The 18,535-nt window shown below is 48.3% G+C and overlaps 1 protein-coding gene across 1 annotated transcript in view; it reads left to right on the forward strand.

The window, feature by feature from the left end:
- The window catches only part of PEPD (peptidase D), a 136,513-nt gene that overhangs the window by 22,903 nt on the left and 95,075 nt on the right, over positions 1–18,535 (forward strand). Inside the window, exons 4-7 of the mRNA XM_077309906.1 lie at positions 9,041–9,104; positions 11,649–11,696; positions 12,292–12,353; positions 16,913–16,957. Coding sequence (XP_077166021.1) covers positions 9,041–9,104; positions 11,649–11,696; positions 12,292–12,353; positions 16,913–16,957 — 219 coding nt within the window. The remainder of the gene's footprint in view (positions 1–9,040; positions 9,105–11,648; positions 11,697–12,291; positions 12,354–16,912; positions 16,958–18,535) is intronic.

The raw sequence follows: 18,535 nt of genomic DNA on the forward strand, positions 1-18,535 counted from the left end.
CTTTCAATGCACTTTAGAAGTATATTATCCGTTTCTGCACAGGAAAATGCAGCTGCCAAAGCACGTTGACTGTGCATTATACAATGTGTGCAGAATGGGCCCAGGTCTCCTAGAAAACTCTTGGTTTTCTCTGGCAGTTTTTCAGTGTCATTGAATGTTCTTTTGAGAACATTACGAACCAGAGGTGCCTCTCGTGCAGAAATCTCGGTCCCGGGGGACCCATTTCCAGACAGGCTAGAGTTCCTCCTGTAGCTATTCCCGTGGGTTGCTTTCCTGATGTTCACTGATGTAATGCAGTGTTTAATTGGTTTTATTTGCTTTTATTCCCCTCATCTTATTGGGGGTGTGCCATCTGTTCCTGTCTGAAGGTTCATAAGTGTATTTTCTAGAATGCCCTGTCCCTCCTTGGTGGGCGTCATTTTCTCTCCCCACGCCCTCAGGGCTCTGTGTCTGCACATTGCTAAACTGTGATGTGGAACTCTTGGGACCCTTTTCTACCCTGTGACTTCCCGGAGCCGCCTCTGGACACCTTGGTGAGGTGCCTGTGCATCACCCGCTACTCATTCCTCATGGAAGGCAAAGGGGGCTTATGGCAGGACCAGCAGGAGAACGGGTCCATGGCCCAGCCAGATCGAACGGGAGAGGTTCAATATCGTGTAGCTTTCCTGTCTTTCTCTTTTGCCTCACTCTACATGGAAGAATTGGGGCATGTGTGTGTGTTTTGATATCTGGCTCTGTCGGAAACATCTGTCAGTGCCTCCTGAAGTCCCCCATGTTGTTCTTCCTAGTCGGTCTTGACACCCTCTTGTTTAGTTAACACTTTGCCATCTGTGCATCTGGTGTGACTCTAACGAGGAGCGTCGTGACAGCGCTGAAAATGCCCCTCTTGTCTCGCTCCCATTTTTCATGCCTCGTTGATGGTTTCGTGCTTGGCTCGGCTACCCGTTGCTTTTTTCTTTTCTTCTTACCGTTCCAAACAAAGCTTTTTAGCTTCTCTCCAGAGTTAAGGTAGCCGAGTGCGCTTTCTGGAATCTGTGCATCTTCACGAGGAGAGTTGCCTTCCCCTCCCTCCGGTCAATACTGTAAATCTGTTTAGTTATTATTATCCTCCATCTTGCACTGTAGGCTGCATGCCAAGGTTTCCCTTCCTCTCCCCACAGGGAATGGTTTGCCATTCCCTTCCCTAGTCATTACCGTTTACCCCCCAGCAAGCTGGGTACTCATTTTACTGACATCGGAAGGATGGAAGGCTGAGTCAACCTTGAGCCGGCTGCTGGGATTGAACTCCCAGCCTCATGGGCGGAGCTTCAGACTGCATGTCTGCTGCCTTACCACTCTGCCCCACAAGAGGCTTATGTGAAGTATATGATGAGCGCGCAAATGTGTGGCTCTTTCACCCATGCTGAATGCATTGTTTCCAATAAATGTGGAATAGGTTTATGCCACAACCTCTGCACACTTCATACTGCAGCCTTATTAGGCAGAAAATCTTAATTGGGACCAAGCGTTTTGAAATGTGCTTTTCCCTTCCATTGCCTTTGTTTCATGTTGACCTTCCAACACATTTTCCTCTTCTTCAGGGGAGTTAAACGTTCTCGATAAGGCCTGCTTCTTGTCGTACATCTTGCTAACTACTTAGGAGACCGTAATGTGCCAGACCAGCGCGTAGGAAGCAAAGATCTGCTTGTGAGAGTCTTGGAGGTGTGGAATAAGTATCTCTTCAGCCCTCCTGTCTGGCGTTCGCATACCACCTTTGAGTGTTGCTGGCTTCTGTGTTTTCAAGATGTACCATGCGCATGAAGGTGCCACTTCTAGCCAAAGGCAGCCTTTTTAGCGGATCAAGTTTATGGGAGACCGGTGCAATTTGGCCTTATTACGTATTCATTAAACACTCGCAGGTGGCTGGACTGTCTGGAAGGCTTCTGTTTTCACCCTGCCATGTCAGAGCACTAATGCAGACTCCCTTTTCCAAGGAGATAATTGCCTAGAGTGGCTGTGCTGGTCTGCAGTAGAAGAGCTATATTCGAATTCAGTAGCACCTTAAGGCAGCAGTCCCCAATCCCCAGTACGGGGACCGGTCCCGGGCCGTGGATCAGTTGGTACCGGGCCGTGGCTCCTCCTTGTCCTCCTCCCCAGCTGCTGCATCGGGGGCTGCCCTGCCACTTTGCTGCCGGCTCACCTTTGGTGCTCTCCAGTGGCTGCCATGGCTGGGGCTACCCCTTGGTGTGGCACTGCGCAGCTGCTGCTGGCAGTGACCCCACAGCGGGTGGCGGGAAGTCAGGGGCACCAGCGGGAAAGCAATTGGAGCAGGGGCTCAGGCGGCGGTGGTTATGTCCCTCGGCAAAAGACTATCCCCCCCCCCTTTCAAGAGCCAGCATGGAGTAGTTTTTAGAGAGGCAGGTGGACTCTGATGTGGAGAGCCAGTTCTGATTCCCTACTTTTTCCCCACATGCAGCGAGGTAGGTGATCTTAGGTTAGTCACAGTTTTCTTAGAGCTGCTCTTGCAAAGCTGTTCTCTTAGAGCTCTCTTAGCCCCAGCTACCTCACAGTGTGTCTTTTGTGGGGAGAGGAAGGGGAAAAGGTGGTTTTAAGCCGCTCTGGGACTCCTTATGCTAGCAAACAGCAGGGCACAAATAGCCCAGCTCTTCTTTCTCCTTCAAGAAGCCCATAAGCAAATAGTTGACTTAATAGGTAGCTTCTGTCCTATGCAGTTTCTGTGCTGATGCTCTTTCCATACAAATCCCCTGAAATAAATGGACCAGAGTAACTTTGCTCTGCATTGTAACCTCCATCCCTCTTGTCACAGCCTTTTTGCAGGGGCCTTGCTTTTTGCAAGTGACTGACAGGCTAGTCGTTGGCTACAAATGGTCAGAAGTCTCCAGGGGGGTCCTGGAGAACTTCCAGGATTACAACCCTTTGCCCCAACCTGCAAGAATCGGCTTCCGTGGACAAAATGGCAGCTTTGGAGGGCAGACTCTGTGGCATTATACCCTGCTGAGGTCCCTCTCCTCCATTCCCCAAATGCCACCTTCCCCACCAGGCTCCACCCTGAAATCTCCAGGAGTTTCCTGGTGCCAGACTTCACAGCCAGATCTCAGCTGGACAACTGCAGTGCAGGCAAAAGGAGAGTGTGCAGACTTGCCTAACCTAGAAAGGGTCTCAGCATCTGGCTTTCCTGGGCAGAGGGTGGTGGTTGTATTTTGTATTGCCTGGGTGGATGTGCTTTTTAGCTTAGGGGGCCGGTTCATAGAGCTTCTTTCATGACTCTCTTGGCTGTTACTTTTCCGTTGCTCCTGACCTCTCCTGACTATCATTTGTGTTGCATGACGTTCGTACCCAACAAGGACCCCAAGCAGCTCACTTTGTTCTCGCCTCTTGTCGGTCATATCCTCACAACAAACTCACGAGATAGGTGGGGTGGAGGCCCAAGTCCCCCCCCCCCCCCAGCCAAGCTTCCAGGGCAGAGCAGAGATTGGCACTGGCCTCACTCAGATCCTAGCCCAACCCAGCTCTTCGGGAGCTCCCAGCCTTTCCCCTATATCCTGCTTTAATGGAGTCAGCCTCAAGCTGTGAAAGCAGGGACCTGGCTGCATCCATCGATCTTGAACCTCTCTAGTGCAGGCAGCGATCTGTCCTCCTTCCTGTAAAGCTAGCTTTCTCAACCAGGGTTTTGTGAAACCCTGGGGCTTCTTGACAGCCCCAGAAGGGTTTCCCATATGGGTTGGAGTTAATTTTAAATATATTGGGTGATTTGACCGTATATGATCATATCGAACTCCCCCCCCCCCCATGGCCGATGATGGGCCTAGAGGGGATGGGAAGAGGAGGGGTCCTGGGTGGGCAGGTACACAACTATGCTTCCCAACCGTATTCTTCATGACTGCACCATTCTTAGGGTTTCTCTAACCCGCAGTAACAGTTGAGGGATTTCTCAATGGTAAAGAAGTTGAGGATGCCTATTCTGATCAGGCGTTTTCCAAGGTGATTTCCCCTTCTGTTAAGTCCCTCCTCTCTTGGTAGAACCAGGGTAGAGAAAAGAGCACAGAGTACATTCCTCAAGCGAGTGTGCGCAGGGCTGGCGCATGGAGGCTGGTCTGTCTGTCTCATCAAGGAATCAGATCTGTTTTGGCCTCCCTTTCATTCTTGAGTTGTTTTTTGTTTTGTTTTTGGCAATTGGGCTTGCACGAAGCAGCCCTTTTAATGGGGGAAACAGCCTACTCCTTTGAGTTGACAAGCTGACATTTAAGTGACATTTTGGTAATTAGAATTTAAATGAACCGACTGCTTTGCAATGTTTTATGCTTGGCCTTTAAGGGTGGGAAAAGAGAAATGGTTTGGAATGCCAAGAGTAGAATTTATGAAATTAACAAAAATTGGATTATGCAAACGTCCCAGACTGTCTGATGGCTCAGTTTTTTGACTCTTGGGAACCCCAAATTGCTTTCGCTTCCATTCAGGGTTGCCAGAGCTAGGTTGGGAAATACCTGGTCATTTGGAGGTGGAGCCTGAGAAGGGAAAGACGGGACTTTAGCAGGTATAGTTCCACCGAGTTCATCTTCCACAGCCATATTTGTCCATATTCGGGGAAGTGTTGTTTTTTATACCCTGATTTTCACTACCAGAAGGAGTCTCAAAATGGCTTACAATTGCCTTTCCTTCCTCTCCCCTGTGAGGCAGGTGGAGCTGAGGGAGCCCTGACATTACTGCTCTGTAAAACCAGATCTATCAGGACTGTCACTAGCCCAAGGTCACCCAGTTGGCTGCATGTGGAGGAGCGGGGAATCAGCCCCAGCTCACCGGATTGGAAGCTGCCGCTCTTAGCCACTACACCCAGTTGGAGCGGAGGCCAGGAGCTTTGCTGGATTTTTAAAAGGACTCCTGAAACAAGCCGTCCTGAGTCAAAGGTCACCTCATCAGGTGCTTGAAGTGTCCATCCGTTAGGCAGACGTCTTTCTACGTGGAGCAGCAGACAGCAGAAGGGAGAACTGTGATATTAATCCATGTAAATACTCCATGTCCCCTCCCCTCCAAATGCACTAATTCTGTGCATCCCATGATGGAATTTGCCCTCATGCTTTTATTTTTATCCTGGGAATGATAGGCTTAGACTACTGCCATTGGCCTCAAGTTGCTAGACCTCAGCATATTCCCCATTTTTTTAGGCCTTATCCCACTTAGTCTCCTACACCAGGGGTAGTCAACCTGTGGTCCTCAGATGTTCATGGACTACAATTCCCATGAGCCCCTGCCAGCAAATGCAGGGGCTCATGGGAATTGTAGTCCATGAACATCTGGAGGACCCCAGGTTGACTACCCCTGTCCTACACGATTGTGTTTACTCTCTGCTGCTACCGGCTGGCCCTTAAGGAAATAGTTCCAGCTTGGCAGCCGGGATCCAGACGCTCTTTAATAGTATCAGAATACATCCCCCACCCACCCTTCATCAGCCAATACGGAGGTGAGGGAGTTAAAATCTTAGAGATGTCCTCTGCACAGGAGTTCCTTGCTTTTCTCATATATCTTGTTAAGTGTGAACTCAAGCAAGAAGCTTTGGGTGGGTGCCGAGGTCAAATGACACCAATTCAGAAAGAGAATTTGTAGCATACAATGTGGTGGTGATGGGGAGGAGAACCCAGTTGAACAGAATAAATTAACACAACCCTACAGCAATGGGGCATAGGAATAGCAAATGAGGTTAAACGCATCTTTCTGCCCCTTGGCTTTTCTCTGATGCTTAAATAGAAAGGCAGATTTGTCTTATTGGCTCGGGGCAGATTTGTAGTACAGATCAGCTGAACATCTGACGCTGCATAGCCCAGAAGCAGACTTTGATAGAGAAGGGTCGCCAATCTCCAGGTAAGGCCTGGAGATCTCTCAGAATTGTACGTGATCTTCAGATGACACCAATCAATTCTCCTCGAGGTTGGAAATCGGCTGCTTTGGAGAGTGGAGCCTATGGGATTTTACCCTCTTGAGGGTAATCCTGCCCTCAAATCCTGCCCTCTTTAGGCTGCATTCCCAAATCTCCAGGAATTTCCCAACCCAGAGTTGGCAATCCTATGACAGAGGTAGGCGGACAATACATTTGTACACCTTGAAAAGGAACCAGATGCAGCACAGGAAATGATCCTGTGCAGGAGTGAAAGAGTTAAATTATAAGTTGCAAAAGTAGAACTTGCTGCCTTCGGACACCAGCTAAGCTTGCACAAGCTTTCCCTAGAGATCCGTTCCCCTAGATCAGGGGTAGTCAGGTGGTGGGTTCTCCATCTTTGGAAATTTGTAAACAGAGGCTAGATAGCCATTTGACAGAGAGGCTGATTCTGTGAAGATTCAAAGGGGATGGTAAGTTACAGTAGATGAGCGATTGGGATGGGAGTGTCCTGCATAGTGCAGGGGGTTGGACTAGATGACCCAGGAGATCCCTTCCAATTCTGATTCTATGATTCTAACTTGTCTGGCTCAAAAAGTCCTGCGAGAGACTCCTTCCCCCTCCTTTCAATAAGAGCCTCCCAGTGGTTCTGTGGTCTCCTGTTCCTTCCACCCGGATGATGAGCAGAATACAATTTGATGCCAGCATTTAATAATAATAATAAAAAACTCTGCCAGTGTCTTTTTTTTTTCTTTCGGGCGCTCATGATCAATGTGGGTCTATAAATAAGATGGTTGGGTTGCCAAGAGCAACCATAAATTTAGGTTTGGTGACCAGCTGGGAAAGCCTCTAAGGGTTTCCCGCCCTTGGAGTAATCTGTTTGTAATAAAGCTGCTAACAGAGTGGGGATAAGGGGGGCTCAATACAGCTGGCACAAGAGGGAGTCACTGAGTCTTTTGCTCCTGGGGGGGGGGGAAACTCCCTGCCCAGGCAGCCCTTACAAAATCACCCATGCAAAAATCTGTTTGCACCGTGCTTAGAAGGCAGGGAATAATACTACTGTGCAAGGTAGTAGTTAGAGTGTCAGGCTAGGATCTTCAGGACCCAGGTTTGAATCCCTGCTGTGCTGTAGAAGCTTGCTGGGTGCTCCTGGGCCAGTCCTATAGTCTCAGCCTAGCCTACCTTGCTGGGTTGTTGTGAAGGTAAAATGGAGAAGGGCCAAACTTGGCAGGATGCTCTGGCCTTTGGCAGTGAGTGGGAAGGGTAACAGGTTTGTTGATTGACAAAATGTACGAGTTGACCGGACTCCCTGTCGATACTCCTGAAGCAAGGTCCTGGGGAGTGAATTAGCCATTGCTTCTGGGCCATCTTAAGGAGCGTGTGTCTCTAGCTCCCTTCTTACCCCACCCTTTCTCCAGGGACTGTACATTGGCTGAAATGGAGCTGCCTTACAACAGTCCTGTAAAGCGGTCTGGGCTGAGAGAGGCAGAGTACCGCAGCGGAGTAAGGGCACAAGTGTGCCACGGGCCCAGTGAATGAGCCCCTGAGCTGCTTGCCACATCAACTGATGGACGAGGTGCATTCTTCAATTGTCCGTGATGTGGCAGCTGTGTCCCCAGTGGTTGCTGCACCCATTTTCAGGCCAACGCTGTGTGTTGCTTTTTGGGGGTGGGGGGGATTGCCTGTTACTTGAGGCTCCCTGTTTAAGGCAGTTGGTGTCGATGAATCCTTTTGCAGAAATGCTAACGAATATCTGGAGAAAACATCTACCGTAGTGTCTAGCAAAAAGAAAAAAAAGAAAACCAATAGTTATGAGAGAGAGATTAAGCAATGCAAGGCTCCTCTGTTCTCAAACAGTCACCTGCAGAGAAGGCACCTTCCGGGTCTCTGCATGAATCAGTGTTCTGACCTTGCTTTTCTTCCAGTCATCCTTCATGGGCAGCAGGCGACTCTGCCTCATTAGGCACAATCGCATGGGGAGTGATCCAGTGAGCTCCCCGCATGGCACGATTGCTCATTTGGAGAAGGCTGCCCATTGTGCCTCTCCATGAGTTACTGCTCTGGGTTCGCCCCCCTTCCAGTCAGGAGTTATGGCCAGAATAGAGACAAGGGGAGAAAGTAGGGAACTCTGTATCTGAGGTTACACCAGCAATTTTAATTGGGGGAAGGAGGGGGGGCAGTGTGCTGCAGCGACTGGGACCTTGGAAGCCATCTGCTTACTTTTATGAGTAAGATTGCAGGCAGCTTCTCCCCCCCCCCTCTTAGTTTTGGACTTCTGCAGCAAGATGTAAATGGTGCTTTTGATGTGGTGATTTGTAGTACTGCAGAACGCACAAGCACCGGCCGTAAGTTTGCCTTTACTATTTTATGGCCAGAGAGCCCCATTTTATTTATTTAAGCTTTATGGCTGAGATTTAAAGCTGCCCAAAGCGATGGGGCCAAGAGAGATGGAGGCAAGTTCTAAATAAAGGGATACTTTAGCAGGGTGGGGTAGTGGCAGCCCCCAAGTGTGGGGCCGAGAAATGTTGAAGGATAGAATTTGGAAAGGGGTTCATGAAATGGCCTCCATTATAGCATTCGACTTTAAACTTTTTGATGGCTGGGATGCTTCTCAAACCTACTCCTGAATAAGAATTCTTTTGTTGCCGGATTCTGGGTGGGGCCTGGAGGCTGCCAGGCATTTCAGCTGATCTGTAGATGCCAGAGATCAATTCCCCCAAGAATACAGCTGCCTTGGAGAGGGGACAGTATGGTGCTATACTCTACTTAGGTCCCTCTCCTTCCCAAATCCCGTCTTCCTCCCCAGATTCCATCCCAGGAATTCCCTAACCTGGAGTTGACAACCAGATTCGTGGTTCTGCTGCTCTGGGGGAGCCAGGCCAGCGTGCCAAAACAGATGGTGGCATTTTGTGGCGTCGCTGGCAGGGGCTTCTGGGAATTGTAGTCCATGGACATTCGCTGGCAGGGGCTTCTGGGAATTGTAGTCCATGGACATCTGGAGGGCCGCAGTTTGACTACCCCTGGGAGTAGACCTTTCCTTCTCCATTTGCTTTTGCGTTTTTCTTGTCGAAAGAGTGATAAAAAGAGTCAGGGTTTAAAATACACTCCATCGCTGGCTCACTGGGCTGCAAAACGACACTCACCACATGTGTCTTTCTGTGTTTTCCCAAGGATCCATCCTCCAGAATTCTTCAAGAAGAAGTATGCCGTCACCGAGGTGCGCTACACAGATGAGGTGAGTCTCCTGCCAGTGCTGATCTATCGGATAAGCAGTTTGGGTGGTTCATGTTACGAATTCATAAAGTGGCCAGGGGAGCTCTCATGTTGGCGTCTGGGTCGCTGGGCTAAAGGGACTATTGGGATCCGCCCACTTCTTGAGACTCGGTGTGGTGCTGTGGTTAGACGAGCGTAAATAAATGTAGATGGAAGATAAAGCCTGAAAAATATTTCAAGGACTCCTCCATGGTCAAAGGATTGAAAAAGGCTGCTAATTCTTGGGTTTCATTTGTGCTTCCCTCTCTGCGCCCCACCGCCACGTGCTTGCCCTAGTGAGAGCAATATGAAAATTAAGGTTTATTATAAATGTTTTTCCTTTCCTTCCGGGCCCCCCTGGTTCCCGTTGAGGGCCTGCTGTAAAACAGTCGCCCCTTTTGTTTTGCTTACCCTTCGAAACGTCGTTTGATCCTGGCCACGATGATACCTGTGAAATAGCGCTTCTGCTAATCTATTCCTTCCCTCGGCAGGCTCTGGGAAAAGGGGGCTTTTCAGCTTGACATATCTGGATTGGAATCGTGGTTTCCTTGTTATCGGGCTTTATGCGTCGAATACAGAAGTGCTAGTTAAGGGCTTCTTATCTGCGAGAGCGGATGACAAGTGATTCCCGGACAGAAAACCGCTTGCTTCGTATCACTCACATGTATTGACAATTTGTCGGGCGAAGGCTGTCGACAAAATGCAGAACTTAGGAGGTTTCGGCACTCGATCCGGATGGGGCTGGGGCTGCAGATATGCACCCCCTCGTACGTTCCAGAAGCCAGGCCCGGGCAATTCTCTGTAAAAGGTTTACCGGTTCTTGGGGGCACCCAGTGAAGTTATAGGCTCGAGACTGACAAAAGGAAAGACTTCTTTACTCAATAATTAAATTGGGATTCAACCCCAGTGGACGTAAGGATGGCCATTGTTGAAATATGCAAGATGTGTAGTGTTCATGATTCAACAACATATAAATGTCAGACGTTGAAAGGACTCACAATCAACTTCTTTGAAATAGAAAGTTTTATTGAGAAATACTTCATACACCTAGACTAGAGAAGTCAAATCTGCCTGAGGACAGATTTGCTTCTCCTTATCAATACAATTCTCCCGCCCAAAACTTGAAAGTTCCCAAGGGAGGGGAGGAAGGAAGAGGAGACAGATACAATTAAAAACAGTGTTACTTTCACATGTCCTTGGCTGTCTTCAGGCTTAGATAAGGTGTTATGGTTACCAGAAGCTGGCCCAGCCGGGAGGCCTCAAGGAAAGGAACATTCAGAGATAATGGCTACATCAACATAGTTTCACTTTTAACAAGCATGCACAATATAGGGGCCTGGAGCTCCCAGGCACCAAGCGGCAAAGGTCAATCTAACTGTCATGGAGAAACTCAGGCTAATTTATGACAGGGTTTTCTAACAATCCTGACAATAAAGAATATCCTACAGGGGACATCAGATGAAATGTATTGTTAGCATATTTAAATCAGGGAGTTCCTGTATTGAAATCTCCTCCTATATCCTGATAGGCCCGGTTGGAGACTTCCTGCTCCTTTGAGCACATTTTCTCCCTGATAATAGAATCACAGATTTGGAAGGGACCTTACAGGCCATCTAGTCCAACCCCCTGCTCAATGCAGAATCAGCCTAAAACATCCAGGATATCTGTCCAGCCGCTACTTAAAGACTGCCAATGAGGGGGAGCTCACCAACTCCTTAGGCAGCTGAGAAATCCTTAGATTACCTCCAGAAGCACAACAGTTAGTCAGACAGTTAGGACTCTTTCTCTCCTCTCTTCCTTACAAAGTTTGTTTCTCTCCTTAATAAAAATGAGCTTATTCTTTTAAACTTATGTTCTTTTGCATATTCCAACTCTGCCAACAGCCATGAGCACAGCTGGCTTTAAAAAGGGGTGAGACAGATTCATATAAGAGAGGTTTCATCCATGGCTGCTAGCTATGGCAAACCGTTGGAGGGAATCAGGAACCTGAGTGTTGAGCAACAAACTATATTAGAATTAAACTGCAAATATTAAGTGCACATTAAGAAGATTAAAAGCATTAAAACATAAAAATCCGAGTCTGTGCAATATTGCATGAACAGTCTCAATGGTTGCACATGGCATGGCCATAGGCCAGATGCGTTTCAACCCACAGGATCTTCATCGGTGGCTAAGCATCAGTGGCTAAATACAATTTATGCACACATATAATGATACAGTATTACAATAAGCCGTGGTTGATGGCATAAAAACCAAAATTAGAAGTTACAAACGAACAAACCCACAAAGCCCCATTTGGTGACACTTTAGGCCTGTGATCCCAGAGAACTGATTGGTACAAAGAGTAGCAGAAAACAGGGACTTGTGACAGCTGTAAGGTACTATGTTCAGTGCAAACAGTGTGCGAATGAGGAAAGTGTGCAGGACTCACATAAGATATGGACATCCTCCCCAAAATGCAGAGTTCGCTGGGCCTCCTTTTGTGTTGATATTCATAATGTTACCTGTGTTTTTTTTTATTTTGCAGATCGCCACTGTCTTGGCATCAAAGAACCCTTCTGTTCTTCTCACTCTGGTAAGCTGTATGTTGCCTTCTTAGTTAATGAGTACTTGGACTGAGAAATCTGATGTGTCGGTTATTTTTGACCGCAGCATTCTTGTGAATGGTATAATCGGCTGTGTCAGTCAGAGCTCTTTCAAGGAATTTCTCCTGCCTTCCTGCTTTGGATCAGTGCTTCTTGCCCATTGGCTGAGATGCCACCATGAAAGGAGCAAGTTCATCTTATGCCTCACCTCACAGTGTTGTTGTAGCAAGGGGGGAAGGGGGGAAAGAATGTCAGGATGCAAACAGCTTTGGGGTCCCTGTTGGGGAGAACAGCATGGTATAAATATCTAACAGCTCACAGACAGGATGTTCACTCCCCCCCCACCCCACCCCCAAAAAAGCAACCCAGTCCATTGAACTGAGTTAATGCTTAGATTCAGATGATACTTGAGCAGTCCAGAAAGGAGAATAAAGACCATCTGCTTTTTTTCTGGTGCCCAAATACCTTTCTGTACACTGCGTTTATATCCGTTTTCCCCCATCACTTCGTGCTGCGGTTCATTTCATGTGCAGTATTTTCTTTTTAAGTTTCGAGCTGGGAGTAATGGAGCTTTTCTCTTTCCAGAGAGGATTGAACACGGACAGTAAGAGTGTGACTAGAGAAGCTTCCTTTGACGGAATTAGTCAGTAAGTTACCCTCGTGTCTCTCTCCCCCCCCCTTTGCAGATGAATGAAAGCAGAGGAGTGTGTGTATGTGTGTATGTGGGGTGGGGGGTCTCTTAATGCCAGTGATCTTCAAAAAGCATGAAGGGTATAAATGGATTAAAGGTAGTGCCTGAGTAGACTCAAAGCATTCACCTGTGTTGTTTCAGTAGAGGCCCAGGGGTGTATACCGTCCTGTGCTGCAAGGAAGGGATGTATGAAAAATGTCACCACCTCCTCAAATAAAGTAAAAGCAAAATTACTGGAATGCTTCCAGCTTGGATCTCTTTTTCTGCCTTGACATCTCTGGTTGTGCTTAGGATGCCTGATTTCCCTACCCCCTTCTGCATTTGGGGGAATACTGACCTACCTTGCCAGGGTGGTGTTCGCTTTACTGGGGTGTAAGGCATGGGAAGCACTCTGAACACTACAAAAATGCCACAGTGGGCTGAAAAGTGAGCATGCCAAAAAAACTGCCAGAGAGGGACTCCATTTGACTCCATAATCAAATAAAAACTCCAGCGCAGCCAAAGTTGAAGCTTCCATTAAGGCTTCCATGCCCTTCACTTTTGGCACTTTAATTCTGGCTCTTTCCAGGGGTTTAAATGCTGGACATTTGCTTTACCACCTCTCCCCCCCCCCCACTTCTGTTTCCGCACTGCTGCTTTTTCTCCCCACGTCAGATCTATAACTTTCTCGAAAGAGGCGTCCGGTGGTTCAGCCGGCTTTCCCTCCGCGGGTTCAGAGCTGCTCTCTGCTCCATAACCACAGGGCATAAAATGATCTTCCCGCCACCTTCTGGCAGCTGCAGATCATTTGTGGGCGCCTTCTGTCAGTCAGAGGACTCCCACTGGCAAGGCACGGAGAGGCTTTATCGCTCCTTGTGTGACTGAAATTCCTGCCTCTAATCTCTTCCGAGAGCCTCGTTTCCCTTTCCCTCTCTGGTTCTTGGTTCTCGGCAGGGCCGTGCCGCTGAGCAGAGCTGCCATCGAATAGTTGTGACTTATTAAGGGGCTGAGGGGAAAGGAGTTATTATCCTCCCCCTCTTCAAAGATTGTGCTCTGCTTGTGCAGCAATCTTGCTGCGTTCTGTGCGGTACAGAAGAATCGGGTGCCCATAAATTACTCCTAAAAAAATAAAGCCAAGGGGAGATTGATTTGTTAAGGGAACGGTACTCAATGTCGTGCCTTTTCACATGGTTTCTGACTCTGAAAGCAACTGGAGGCCTCCAGGGCATTTGTTGAGGGGTGAAATGCCACTTTTGTTCCGCTGCTGGCCAACAGGCCGGATAATACTGGTCAATATAGGATCATAGAGATGTCCAGGGTCATTTAGCCCAACCGCTGCCCATCCACAGTGACCCCAGTTCCATGCCCAGATAACGCCTGTCCCCCCCAAACCAGAATCCCTGACCAGTCTGGCCTGGAAGAAATTCAGTTCCTCATCCCAAAGCGACAATTGGCATTTCCCTGGGCCTGCGAGAAAGGGCCACAAGAGCCAAGCACTGACACAGTCTCTTCTGCCTACCTACTCACACCTACTCACAATCTGCCTAAGTTCACAGAATCAGCAGACAAGAAGTACGGCATAGTGTAAGGGTGGCCAAACTGTAGCTCTCCTCGTGCCCTTGGACTACAATTCCCATGAGGCCATGTCAGCATGCTGTTGGGAGGGGCTCATAGGAATTGTAGTCCATGGATATATGGCCCACCCCTACTGGATAGAGGGTTGTGCTAGCATCTACAAGGACTGAGTTTGAATCGCCCTCAGTCATGGTTGACCTTGGGCTAGTCATACTCCCTTCAGCTTTACCTGCACTTTGGAAAGGATGTGTCCTGATGTGTTTTATTTCCTTAATTTGCACCCCATCTTACACTCCCCCCCCCAAAGTAGCCCACCTCATTTTCTTTTTTACTGCTCATGTGTGGTGGGCTAGGTTTACCCATAGAGCTTCTGTGGCCAAGTGGGGCTTTAACCCTTGCTATCCCGGATCCTAGGCTAACATTCTGACCACTGTGCCACACTAGCGTCTGGGGTGAGCATCAGTGGAGTTGCTGGGAGTTGTTCCCTCTTGCCTGCATAGAGCTCTCCATCGTTGAGGCCTGTCCCTACAAATCTGTCCAGTGCAACTTGTTGTTTTTTTATCCTTGCAATGTTCCGGGCACTTCTCTTCTTAAGAGCGGCTGAAATTGCTCCCCGCTTCCCGGCCCTCACGCGCTGCCTTCTGCCAGCGGCCACGGCTTATTGCACTAATTGCATTGCCGCGCTCCACTTTTTCCAGCCTCTGGTACATCATCTGGATTATTAGTTCTCTTTGACCTTTTTGTTAATTCTGCCTTAACAGGAAGTAGCTGCATGCTGCTGAGTCCCCAGCATGTTGGGATGTGCCAGGAGCTAAAAAGTAGACCAGCTCTCTGCTCCCCGCAAAAAAAATCTCTGGCCTTGTAAGACAATAATGGGGTGGGGGGTTGTTCACACTGATGTCTCCCCTCTGCTCTTTCCCAGAAGGCCTCCAATCATGGTGGTGGAATGCACACTTCCTTTTCCCGTTGCAGGGTGTGTTTTCTTCCCCAAGATTACTCATGGCTTTCTTCCTTGGTTCAGCAGAAGGACCTGCAAATCTGTCATTTCTCCCAAAAACCTTTTCCTTTGAGGAGAGCAAAGAGGAGACAGGAGTCCTCTGTTCTTCTCCAGACCAGTTGCCACTTCGTGAGGCTAGGAGGAGACCTCCACTGCTTTGCTTGTAACAGAGAACTCTTGGCTTGTTGGTGGGTTGTTAGCAGCCCACGTGGCCGAGACTAGCTGGGTCTTGTGAAAGCTTGGAAGAGAAGCAGGGTTGGCCATGGCTTAGGGGTAGTCAAACTGTGGCCCTCCAGATGTCCATGGACTACAATTCCCATGAGCCCCTGCCATGAGCGAATGCTGGCAGGGACTCGTGAGAATTGTAGCCCATGGACATCTGGAGGGCCGCAGTTTGTCTACTCCTGGTTTAGAGGAAGGAAGACCAGGGCTGCTGTGGGGAGGAAAGTGATGGCCAGCCACCCCTACTCTCCTCTTGCCTCAGAACCCCCATGTGGCATTGCCGTAAGTCTGAGTGCCACACAGCGTGGCTTTTTTTTCTTGCGAGGGTTCAGGGACTGAGCTTCTGTGAAGAGGCTCTTGTCTCAGAGATGATTTTGTCCCCAGTGGTAGAAAGTAACAGTGTGAATCTACTCTGGCTGGTGGTTCTTTGGGAAGACAGCTTCTTCTTTCCCGTGGCAGGTATTGTGAATTCTGGACAATTCTCCCTCATTTGTGGAACGGGTGCTTGGCAGATTTGTTTTACCCTGCGTTGCCAATTTGTTTTCTTGAGAGAGAGAGCTTGCTGGTTTGTTAGGTCCTCGCTGTGTTCCGTTATCCCTGCTCTTGTATCGGTGAGCCCTTAGGTTTTCCGGTTTTTGATGTATTAATCTTGATACGAGACTTCCATCCTTCTATTCTTCGCGGCTCTCTGCTGCCTGGTTTCCTTCGCTGCTTGATAAGATCATGGCGGGGTGCTTTCCATAGGAAATGGGGGTCGAACCTTTTTTTCAGCGTAACTTCACAGGCAAAATGTACCATTTTGCTCATCAGCGGGCCTCTTTGTGTTTTAACTAGGTTTTACATCCCCATTGCAGCTCTTGTGCAGAACTGGAGCTGGAGCTTTTTTGCAGGGCTAATGATCTTAAAATCTGCCTGGGGGGCGGGCGGGGGAGGCTCCGTTTATGTTCAAAACAGACCAGATCTCATTAGCGGCTCTTCTTTTTCTGTCCCTAGCGACCAGTTGAGCTCCATAGAGAGTGTGGCTGGTGTGATGCCAATTTAATTTCTTTTGTTGCGTTTGTGTTGGAGTGGAGACTAGGTAAAACAATGCCATTCTAGTTGATGGGTCAAGGCCAGGGTTTGTTTTTGCTGAGCTTGGGGAAGGAAATAGAACAGGCTTCCTCTTCCAGGGAGTTAATGAATTTTTTTAAAAAAATTTAATTTGCTAAACGTTTATTGGGTGATACCACCATATTTGGTTGTATTGACCTAACACTCCTCCCCAAATGGCCAGTGATGGGCCTGGAGGTGGTGGGAAAGGGAGGGACCCCAGGCTTCCTTGGGAGGTGGTAGGTTCTCCATCTTTGGAGTTTTTTAAACAGGGCTGGATAGCCATCTGACAGAGAGGCTGATTTTGTGAAGGTTCAAGGAGGCGGCAGGTTACAGTGTATGAAATCTTGATGGGGAATAAATCAGGCATAGGGGCATTTGGACTTACTTTGGACACATCCTGCGATCAAGCTCATTGGAGAAATCATTAATGCTCGGCATGGTCAGTGGCAAAGGGAAACATGGTCGCCAAAGGATCAAAGCCAACACAGGGATGACCATGAGCCAACTAAAAGAAGCAGTCATTGACAGAAACGTATGGTGAAAACTTTCCTATAGAATTGCCGAGGGTCAGACCCGACTGAATGGATAACATCATCATCAGGGGCATTTGATGGAGTTTGTGGTTAACCTCTGTTACTTCTTTCTTATAGATTTACAGTGGACAACAAGATCCTTCACCCGGAGATTGCTGAATGGTATGTTATCTTTTTGTTCTTTCCCCCCCAACACAGAGTCCTTGTTATGATCTCCTCTGTGTCACATCCCCCTCCCCAAATATGATGGGGTCAGGATATTAGCAGCTTGAGAGCAAGGCTTCTCTTCAGTCAGGTTGTCGGTCTGCTGAGCCCAATACGAACTCTGAACCCGAGCAATTCTTTATGGGCTCAGAGAAGAGAAAAGCCTTTCATGGGCCTTGCCAGCCTGAAATCCTTTAAGTGGGATCTTCTGAATGCAAAGCAGGTCTTTGAATGCTGAGCCTGGGGGCCTTCTGGCCCTACCCTCCCTCTGAAATGGTAGCCAGCAACAGAGAATGTCCACTGTAGGCCTCCAGCCATTATGTAGCCTTGCAAAGGAGGGGGGAGCAAACTGCAACGCCACTCTGAGCATCCCTGTTAATTAGCTGAAAAATTGGTCAGTGTTAGCGATTGTGTAGTTACAAATAAAATGTATTAATTATAATTAGCACTGTTGCTGTGAACTGCCCATCGAAATATTAATTGAAAGTCTGGCAGAATGGGTAATGTTATATAAATGTCAGGCTATTATTACCTCCTTTTGGGATTCATTTTAAAAGCATTAATTCTAATGCATTCGGTTGGCAAATTTATGGATATTCTCTTTAATTACGCTTGAATGTCAGCGGAGTCTGACATTAGCAGAAACGTACCTAGAAGTACCCAAGTCCTAAAGTGTTCGTGGCAGTGGTATGTCTTCATTTTCTTTGTAAAGTAAGAATATTAAGGACCCCCCCCCCCTCACCCCACCCCCGCAATACTATTAGTGGCTGACTGGGATTGGGTAGTCTTGAATTTGGATCTCCTCACAGCCATAAAGGTTGTCCTTCTCAGGTTGGCTTCTCTCGTAAACTTATTCTGAGGAAGAAAACAGAGGAACAGAGGAATGGCCTCTGGCACCGTGATCTCCTCAGAGGACGGGTGGGATTCTCATATAACAGATCAAGATGCGTAGCTACCGTCAAAAATGGCAGCCCTGTGAGGTGAGGTGAGGAGAGGTGTGGCATCATCGCATGTGTTTCCCTGGCTATTTCCTTCCCTTGTCCCAAGCAATAGCTGGTGACAGCCAAGTTGAGCTGAAGCTTAGTGTGATAACTGTTTCCTTTCCTGCTCATCCCAGCGGTTGTGCTTTTGCCAGCAGCCCTGTGTGCTTTATACCAGGAGTAGTCAACCTGTGGTCCTCCAGTTGTTCATGGACTACAATTCCCATGAGCCCTGCCAGTGTTTCCTGGCAGGGGCTCATGGGAATTGTAGTCCATGAACATCTGGAGGGCCACAGGTTGACTACTCCTGCTTTATACCATCTCAATCCACTGAAAGAATATTCATTCCTTGATTTGACAGAGGGGCCGCTGAGGCCAAGTGGGCTGAGGCAGCAGGCTCATCGAAGTTCTTCAGGTGGTGCTTGGTTCAAGCCGACCAGCCCTTTTCAGCCTTTCTCAACTTTTTTTTACCATCAAGAAACCCCTGAAATATTCTTCAGGCTTTGCAAAACCCCAGAAGTGGCGCGATCATGCAGAATATGGTTGGGAAGCATAG

Source organism: Paroedura picta, chromosome 14 (assembly GCF_049243985.1).
Source record: "Paroedura picta isolate Pp20150507F chromosome 14, Ppicta_v3.0, whole genome shotgun sequence".
NCBI classification, from domain to species: Eukaryota; Metazoa; Chordata; class Lepidosauria; order Squamata; family Gekkonidae; genus Paroedura; species Paroedura picta.